Below are 10,274 nucleotides of genomic sequence, written 5' to 3' on the forward strand. Positions count from 1 at the left end.
TTATAAAGAAGTAGAAAGATATTCCAACTAAATTTTTTTGACTTTATTATTCAATAAAGGATATTAANTTTTTTTGTTTTTGTTTAAATTTTATTTTTTATTTAGTTATATACATCATAAAAACAAAATATTATTTAGTTATAAATCATAAAATTTAATCAAAAACAAAAAAATCATTAAAAAATTAAATTTTTTATTTAATCATATTAAATTTTATTGGAAAAAGTACAATAATCATTAAATACTGTAAATGCTGACAAAAACCTGCAATGCACAGAAAATGAGAAGAGAGAGAAAAATAATTTAACACCGTTTGTCATTATTTAACGGAAGGGACTATTTTGACTCAAAAATTTAAAAGTATGGACCAATTTTAAACACTTTTCTAAAGAGGGACTAAATTGAGATTTGTCAACCAAACTAGGGACAAAGTTGGGTATTAAACCTAATATTTATTTTGATTTTTTTATTATTTAGTTTTATTTAAATGATCTTTTTATTTTGGAGTTGTTTAAAGTATTTTTTTTTTTGTAAAAAGGGTTTAATTTGATAATTTTTTTTAACAGTGTTTAAAACATTAACTTAATATCCACTTAACTAATATTAATGAATTCATTTTAAAAATATGTGGCCACGAGATCTAATAATAATATTAAATTCAATATACATATATATATATATATATATATATATATATATATATGGGTTTGCTAATTTACGTAAGGAGGTTTTTCAACATTTTAGCAAAGTGTATCAAGGTTTAGGTTACAAAAATGTTCCTGTTAAAAAAAGAAAACCAACTTTAAATCTAAGGGTATTTTAATAATTTTAAAATTTAATTTAAAATAAAAAAATAAAAGGTAGTTATTAAAAATTCTGATTGGTCCATGAGAGAAGTTATTAGTTTTTATTTTATTTTTAATTTTAAAAAACAACTACCTTTTATTTTATTTTTTATTTAAAAAAAAACTACCTTTTAAAAAATATAATGGTTTAGGGTTTAGGATTTATAGAACCCGTCTTGGTTTATAGAACCCGTCTGGGTTTATAGAACACGTCTGGGTTTATAGAACACGTCTGGGTTTATAGAACCCGTCTGGGTTTATAAAACTCTGGGTTGAAAAAACAACTACCTTTTATTTTATTTTTTATTTTAAAAAGGAACTACCTTTTAAAAAATATATAATAAAAGCTAATAATAACTACCTTTTATTTTTTTTTTAATTTAAATTTTAAAATTATTGAAATACCCTTGGATTTAAAGTTGGTTTTTTTAATAGGAACATTTTTGTAACCTAAAATTTGGTACACTTTCTAAAATGTACCAACTGAAAAACATCCTTACGTAAATTAGCAAACCCATATATATATTCCTAATAGATTCTCGTTTTCTTCTTGTCAAATCCTCAACAACAACCATCTCCCTCATGCTACCACCACGTCGACCACAACGAAAGCTTCCTCTTCTTCTCTCGTGCAACCATGAATATGAAACAACAAATCACGCTTAAATCACAACCACCAATAACCTCGTTCCAGAACCACCATTGCGAATTCTCTTCTCCTCGTGATCTGCAAGTGCAAGAGAAACCTTCGCTCAAACCTCCATGGCCACGATTCAACCTGCAAGAAAGCACCACAAAACCCCAAATTGAGAACGCAAAACCCTAATCACGACCATCCTTTTCTCGCGAACAACAACCAAGCCACAACAACGCCATTATCGTGAAATGCCTTGCCCCTTTTTGCCTTTGTTACGAATCGCGAAATCGTGACCTCAATCTCCTCCTTCTTCAACTTCAATCATGCAACCTGCATAGAAAACCTTATACTCTCAAATCACAAAACCCCTAATGTGCAAAAATCCAAAATCGCATTAGCACTCCACTATGTTCGTCTTCTACACCTCGAGATAGCTTCATCCTTCATTGCGAGAAGCACCTACAAAGAAAAATCATACACAAAGGAAACTCAAAGCCCTAAACTAAACACATTGCTACATCAATTGGGCTGATCTTGTCAGATATTTCAAAACTGGACAAATTATTGAATATTGACTAAGGTGGACATTACATCGTTAGTGCTTTAAACACCGTTAGCAAAATTGACAAAATTGAACCACTTTTACAAAAAATAAAACCACCTTAAACAACTCAAAAATATAAAGACTCCTTTGAACAAAACTAACAAATAAGTATTAAACCTTTATATAAATAAAAGGTACAAGTAAAATAGTTAAATACTTGATTGTTACATTTAATACTTAACACATTAACACTCTCAAACTTAGGCATTAAAGTATTTTTTTTTGCACAATTTTATAAAAAGAAACTCTCATTGCACTAAATAAATTAGACACAATATAAAAAAAAAAAAGGAAACAGATAACCAAATAAAAGAATCTAATTCGAAACCCAAACTCAGTTTTATCTCTAAATTTTATCTCTAAGTTTTCTAGTATGAAAATTGATTAAACTAATTATAGTAAAATATGTGACCCAATTGGCAAGACATGCTAAATTTGGAAATCTTGTTATCCAAAACGTGTTATCTTGAAGTTTTCTTAATGCATCTGAGAAACTATTTTACTGTGAAAAGATTTTAAAAGTGTATTTTGACCCATTATTTATATATTATGGCTTAAAAAAGAATTTTTTTTTTGGTACAAGATGGCCATTTATGTTATCCGTAAAAAAGTGTTGTTAAATGTTTAGGTTGGTTGAGAAAAATAAAGTTAATGTAAGGGTTCGTTAGTACGAAGGAGACATCTAAACAAAGTATTTGAAACCATAACCAAAGTGAGGTTCACATGGTCAACAAAGTTAGAAGCTTCTTTGTTTTGGAGTGTAAAATTATCATAAATTGGTCAGTTTTGGCTGCTACAACTGTCAACAAAACTGTCTTCAAAGGTTCAAGAGAATGCTATTCAATCTTAGAATCCAAGACCATCTTCTTGTTACGTCACTCTATTTGTTACACAAAATAACTACAAAAACATTTTAATTGTGTTTTTTTATGACTGATCACCATTTTCTTGATTTCGATTTTCAATAAATATTTTAGAATATCAAAATTTTATTTGTAAGTATATATTTTGATATATAAGTAAGTATAGATTTTATTCTATACAAACCGATTTATAAAATTAAATTAAATTAAAAATTCATTTTTTTAAAAAATTATTATTCATTAAATTTATTACACAATTTAATATCAGACTGTTTATTAATATTTATTTTCAAATTTATATATAAATCGAGAAGGAATGTAAAATATTTTATATCAATTAAAAATAAAATAGATTTATAATATATAAATAAATACAAATTTTATTTTTCAAATTGATCTTATAAAATTAAATTAAATATAAAATTTATTTCGCAATCATTAAATACACTAAAATTATATATATATATATATATATATATATATATATATATATATATATATATAATTTGAATAAATTTAAATTTCTATTGCTGACAACTAATATCCATCCGCTTTTTTATATCCATTAGATAGTTCGATTATCAAGTATGATTTACCTCTATTAATAGGTTTGTGTAACTGAATTTCATACAACCATTGTTCAATGCTACATTTTTCTTTAATGTTGACATAAATATTTATCATAGTATTCTAATTTACAGGAGTACAAAGTCCTTTGTTTTCATGTATTTTTTTATTATTATTATTATCAAAGTCAATACTTACATAATATTGAGTTATTGTCACTTGTAAGTTAGCACATCAACTTTGATGGGGAGATATATCAGCCTTTAATTTCATGTACAATAATATAAGGTTACTTGTTACGTGTCATTTATTTTTCCCATCTCCTAACTATAATATATATATTGGAGTACCTTTTCTACTATTTCTCATTTTTAAAGCAAATTCCTTTTTATTATTCATCTGATTTTTAGAATTATAATTTATTATACACTAAAAAGGTTTATTTACTATAATTTCTAATTATACTGTATTTTATCTACGTTAAAATCTATTTGTTTATTATGAACTTTAATTGTATAAAAATAAATTCCATCTTGTGAAATACACAAGTTCATACACTAATTTGTAAAATATTAAAAAGGAAAATAAAAACGAAAAAGTATTGAGATGATTTTTTTTTGGTAATGTAAACCAAATTTTCCATAAATTATATGCAATGAGCATTAATGATAAATGAAAAGGCAGATCAAATTATAAGATCAACTCAAAAGACACGTAGAAAAATATTATTTGTTTTATTAATATTTTGTAATAAATAATTGTTGTATAAAAATGATATTAAAATCTTAAATGTTTGTCTCTCTTATTTTTTATTTTTAATTATTTGACACTTATATTTTGGTAATTAATGGGATTAGAAAAGGAAGGAGTTTTGATCTAAAAGCTTAGCTTAATGGGTTTTCCTTTCTTCACTTCAAAAACCAAATAACACTTTCCATAAGGGCCAATCATATTAGTTTCACTACCTAAATCCATCTAACCAAATTACTTTTCTTTTTATATATATATAATAATAAATAATAGATTTCTACGATATTAGAAATTCAAGTAAGAATTAAAAATCACTGAGTATAGACGAAAAAGTTAAACGATAAATAAATAAAAAAACTCAAATAAGTTAAGTTTAAAATTTAAGCTAAATATTCGTAGGGACCGAGACTGTCGACTCTCTTGTCTTTGTTCCTAGCCGTTGATGCTTCACGTGTTGATAAGATCTTTTTTGTAGAATCACCGGTGGTGACCTGCAAGAAACACTCTAATACTCAAGTCAAATCGGTATGAAGAAGGTCATATTGAATATTATCAGAAAAGTCACTTTACCTGGTCATTAACACCATATTTATAGTCATTATTCTTAGTAGCTAACATTAATTACTCATCAATACCATATGTTTTAATTCCTTTTACGTAATATTCGTTCATTGAAGCCATTCATTCTACTTCTGATACCATTAATCGTCATTTAATGCTCCTTTATGATCAATATCTCAACTGTTGCGTGACCCTCTCGGCTTCACCGATCGTGCGTCTTTAAACATTTGTCTCGAACTTCACCAAACGATGTCTTTGACAAATTTCTGGGTATACTACATGTTATAATCTCTTATACCCAGTTAACTCAAGATTTATATTTTTTAGGTTTAAACCCTCTGGTTTGGTCCTCGTATTTGTGTGTCAATCTCAAGTGAGTTTTCGTTTTCTTTTTCGGTCTCAATCGGGTCCTAAAACTTGTAAAAATGAGCCAATTAAGCCATCTCCGTTAAATTATCACTGACGCCGTCTAACTGTGATGACGTGGTACACACTTAAAATGTTGATGTAACATTATTATATTACGTGGAATTCTTTTAGGTGACATGGTTTAAAATTTAATTGGAAATGTTAGGAATTCAGAATCTTCGTCATCCTTGCCATTTATATGAGGTCGCCGGCGGTGCGTCATCGACACCTGCCCTTAGTAGCATCTTAGGCGACTATCTCGGAGGACAATTCAACGTCGATCCGATGATGCTCGTGAGGGGCTGAAGGTCGGAAACCTTACTCCGACGGCGGAGCTGAATGACGGAGACGGTGGCTTGGCCATGGAAGGGGGTTGTCCTTCTCTGCCGGTGACTCTCGGACTGGCCGTTGCGGCTGCTATTAGGGGCTGGCCTGGACCTAATCTCATGAGAGCCCTACGCCAAACCCTCATTCCACTAATGATTTTTGTGAATTTTGATTATGTTTTCCTGTCATTGATTTATGTTGTTCGTTTACATTGTTTTTAATTTTGTTTTTCTTCTAGTTTCGGGCCTTAGTATTTGAATTTTCCGATAGTATGTTTTGCATCTAAATACATATTTTATCGAAGGAAATGGGTTTCGGTTTTAATCATGCAAAGAAATTTGGGGGAAATTGTTTATCTGGGTTTACTGGTTGTATATCGTTTGTCCACAAATCAAATCGCATTCCCAATCTAGTGGTTTGATATTTATCACAGAGATATGCAAATTCAATTGTTAAAATTAGGTCTCCGATGGAGGAAGGGATTTCGCCGGCGAGGGCGTAGGCATTGGAGGAGAGGTATAATCATGGGTGCAGGCATCCGACATACCAAAAAGGTCAAATACTGAAAATGTGTTTCCCCTGATATCTTGCATTGAGATAACAATAGGTTTACCTCAAATTAAGTAAGCCGAACTCTCTCCCGTGTAGCTTCCAAATTTTGTAGACACATAAATATCAATGTCATTTATTTATTTGTGAGCACTTTAAAGAAAGAATTTCCCATAAACTTCACGAAATTGTTCAAGCCATAACCAGCTACCCTTCCCCTGGTAGAGTTTAAAGTTTCAGAAGCAGCCCAACGCCAATGACAAGCTAACTTATTCATTCTTTTGAGAGCCAAATTTGGATTGAAATAACGACTTCATAAATTCAATGTTGCTCAGGCATGACAAATATTAAGCTATATATTCCTCAATTTATAGGTTAATCGAACACGGGTTGCTGTCTCCTGAAAAAGCCAAGAAAGAATTTGAGAAAAAACAGAGGAAGCAAAAGGAGCTCTGAGACAACTGCAGAGGCAGTAGAAAATCCCTAATTCTCTACCACGTCAAAAACTGTTTTTTTAAATGTAAGTATCCATGAAATTTAATCCTTGTAACTGAGCTAGTGCACCATGTCATCACAGGTAGACGACGTTAGTGATAATTTAACGGGCGTTGCTCCCTCCACCTCCCCAATGCTCCCTACACCTCCTCCAGATTTTTTTAATTATTAAACTATCCTTTTTCCTTTACCCTTTTACCCTATTTACTTTATTTTCATGAAATAGGTGGCAACTCCACACCCTCTCACACTTCATATCCGTTGAAGGACAAATGGATGTCGATATTCGTCGTCTACGGAGGTTGACATCCGTTTAATAACATATATGGCAAAGCTTGTTTTTCCACCTCCTCCAATGCCTACAACTAGACCGAGCGCGACCACACCGTCAACCTCCCCCTCTTTAGGTACGACTTCAACGCCGTCTTGCAGGTCAAGAATGTCCTCGAGCTGGAATACCCCAACATCGTCTTGTGCGCCGATATCCTCGTCGCGGCTGCCGGCAAACTAGTGGCGAACTCCGGCGGCCCCACCTTGGTTGTCCAATTCGGGTGAAAAGACTCTCTGGAATCCAAAATCTCCAACTCTAAAACCCAGTTCCCATTACCGAACATGATTATGGCCCGAGTGATCACCCTTTTCACCAAAAAAGAGGTCTCTGTGTAGGAAATGGTGGCCTTGATCGGTGCACATACCATAGGGATGTCCCACTGCGACCAATTTGCCCATAGGCTATTCGGCTTCGGCAAAACTTTGAAAATTGATCCCGCCTATAATCCCGAGTATGCGGCATGGCTGAGGAAGCTCTACGAGAACTACAAGAAGGAGTCTACCATGGTGGCTTACAATGACATGATAACTCCGGTTAAGTTCAACAACATGTATTTCAAGAACTCGTGGCGAGAGTTGGGGTTGCTGGCCATTGATTCCGCCCTCTTCACTGATCCCCAAACAAAGCCTTTCATCGAAACCTACACCTATGATGAAGGGAAGTTCTTTCAGGACTTCTCCCACGCCATCGAAAAGCTCCGCGTCTTGGATGTTAAAACCGGAAAGGAAGGAGAGGTGCAGAGCAGATGTGATTTCTTCAACGCACTTAATTGATGATCTCACACACACACACTCTCTTTCTGCAAAGGATCATGATGTTTCAACAACGCCAATTTGACAAAATTTTGACAATGCCACGTGTCAGCGTTGGATTGGCTAATTTCAATTTTTTTTTTCAAAAAAAAAAACTAATTTCGAAAAGGGTGGAAGCTTGGACTTTTGCATATTCCGAAACCACCCTCCTTTAGCACTCTCTCATTCTTTCGAAACACTCTCTCCTCTCTCCTCCATTTTAGGTTTCCAGTTTCTTTCATCAAGTTCTCTCTCTCCATTTTAGATTTTCATTTTCTCTCACCAAGTTCTATGTCTCTATTCGGTAAAGGTCTCGCAGTAGTAGAGGGTTTTGTCTCTTTCTCTCTCATTGGGTGTCCATTTGGTGATTTCGTTATCGTTTTTTGGGTTTGTTATCATTATTGTGCAATGGGTTCATCCGATGACATTGGTTCTTCGAACAAGGTATGAATTTTTTCCCTTTTCCGTTATCATTTTTTGGGGTTGAGTTTTTGTTTTTTGCCTTTGGTGATCATTTTGCTGGTATTTGCTTTTGTTCATCTGGTGACATTTGTTCTTCGAACAAGGTATGAATATTTTCCCATTTCCGTTATTGTTTTCTGGGGCTAGGTTTTTGGTTTTTGCCTTTGATGGTGATTTTGCTGGTTTTTGATATATCTTATGATCTAAGTAATCACGAGGCAAATAATCTCTTCATTGGACTACCTTTCTTAAATATGTCATTTCATTCATTAACCAAGTATATTTGCAATTTGCAACTACATTGCATCCTATTCTGTTCTCCAGTGAAATCCAGGCATCTCTCACCTTGGAGACTCTTGTTTGTAGCTTCTAAGTTTTGGGATATTAAGAATAACAAATTTATATGCTATGCATCATTATTAGAATTTGTTAATTTTACCAATAACTCAACATGTCTATTTTGATTATTTTTCATATTTTATTTGTAAGCTTTGGATATGGAACATTTCCATTTACTTATTTTTATCTAGTAAGTATTCTGTCAAATTCTTCATTCTATGTGTGGTATCCTTAGTTTGTTAACTATATAGCATGGCATGAATTTAATTGACTCTGTATTTTACAATTGATTTTTTAAGTTAATGTTTTGTTGAATGATGTAAAATCTATTCTGGATTTCCCAGAAAAGGCAAGTCTACTTTTTCCATGACCGATGTCCAAGAGATGGATGCACTAATTTCTATTTTCAATGCTTTTGAAATGAATGAAGTTGGTCCTCTAGCTTGGCCAGTATTTCTCTATCTGCTCTTGACACTTCTGGAAAAAGATGAAAACAATGACCTAATGGTATGTGATTAAATTTCATGTGATTTTTTTTTACTACTTATCATGGGTTTGTATTACAAGGTTGAATTATTATTTTTTAAATTTTATTGCTTGTTGTATTATTTCTTTTCTGTCTCCTCTTTGCATTGGACTATGAATGAAATGAGACTCATTCCAAAAGTTCCTAATAGAAATTCTCTTTAAATTCTTTGGTAATTGATTTGCAATCTAAAATATTATTCTTTAGTGATTGATAGAATATGTGAAAAATACATCATCATATATTTTAAATTATGCTTTAATATTAATTTCCTTATTTCCTCTTTCTACCTTAGGATTATTTACCACATTCTTTGTCTTATCAACATTTTCCAAAATTAGCTAGGATTATTATTACTATAAAAAGGGTATTGGAAAAAACTCAAGTCTTACATTGACTAAAGATAGAACTTGAAAAGATTATATAAGTGGGGGAGAATTCTCACTTTACAAGTTTGTTTTATGAGATAAAGTAAGACTTAAACCCAAATTGTTAAGGTGTCCTTTCTTTATTTAAGGTCTCGTTTTTGCTTTTGTAAATAAAAGCTCTCTTTTGTTTGTTCAAGGTCTCACCTTTATGGTTTGATTATGTAGATTGTATTGCACGAAATGGAATTGTCCGGTGAGAGCAAGGTATTTGGTTTTCCCCTATCTCGTTTCGGTTTTTGCCCTTTTCTTTATTGTTAGAATTTCCTTTTATGGTTTTATACAATTGTAATTTTTGTTAAATTTCAGTTCGTTGATGATGTTGGTGCATCAAGCAAAGAAATTTGTTACTTTTCTGTGAAAGCATCAGTTAATACAATTGGAGAGGATTTGAAGGAAAAAAAAACCAACACGTCAAAAACAACCTTATAAAGGAATGACGACGAAAGCGTTACAAGAATAAAGCTTATAGAACCCCGTACATTGGACATCGTCCAAAACATGAGTGAATTTTGTATTTAGTGTTTATTGGCAGTAGCAGATCAATGTAGACAGATGTAAATGTAAATGTATTGTAATAAATATTTTGACTGTTAATTGTTAAGTCCCTGCCAAGTGTACCAGATCGTTATCAAGTAATATAAACGGGTAAGTTCGAGTATCGTTTTCCCAAAGGACTCTTAGGCCTTAACTTTCATGTAACCTAATCGCGTAAGACTTGAGAAGAGAATAAATTGCTGGTTATATGCAAAGAACAAAAATAAACATGCAATGCAGTTGATTCAATTGGTTTT

The 10,274-nt window shown here is 31.8% G+C and overlaps 1 protein-coding gene across 1 annotated transcript; it reads left to right on the forward strand.

The window, feature by feature from the left end:
* Positions 1 to 7,275: 7,275 nt before the first annotated feature.
* LOC106778533 (peroxidase 65-like) lies at positions 7,276 to 7,710 on the forward strand. The gene has a single exon (XM_022776242.1). The coding sequence runs from the start codon at positions 7,276 to 7,278 to the stop codon at positions 7,708 to 7,710; it is 435 nt and encodes a 144-aa protein (XP_022631963.1).
* The last annotated feature ends 2,564 nt before the right edge of the window (positions 7,711 to 10,274 follow it).

This window comes from Vigna radiata, unplaced genomic scaffold (genome assembly GCF_000741045.1).
Source record: "Vigna radiata var. radiata cultivar VC1973A unplaced genomic scaffold, Vradiata_ver6 scaffold_23, whole genome shotgun sequence".
NCBI lineage: Eukaryota > Viridiplantae > Streptophyta > Magnoliopsida > Fabales > Fabaceae > Vigna > Vigna radiata.

Excerpts from the sequence above, each read along its gene's own strand:
- LOC106778533 (XM_022776242.1), top strand. The coding sequence starts at position 7,276 with ATGGTGGCCTTGATCGGTGCACATACCATAGGGATGTCCCACTGCGAC.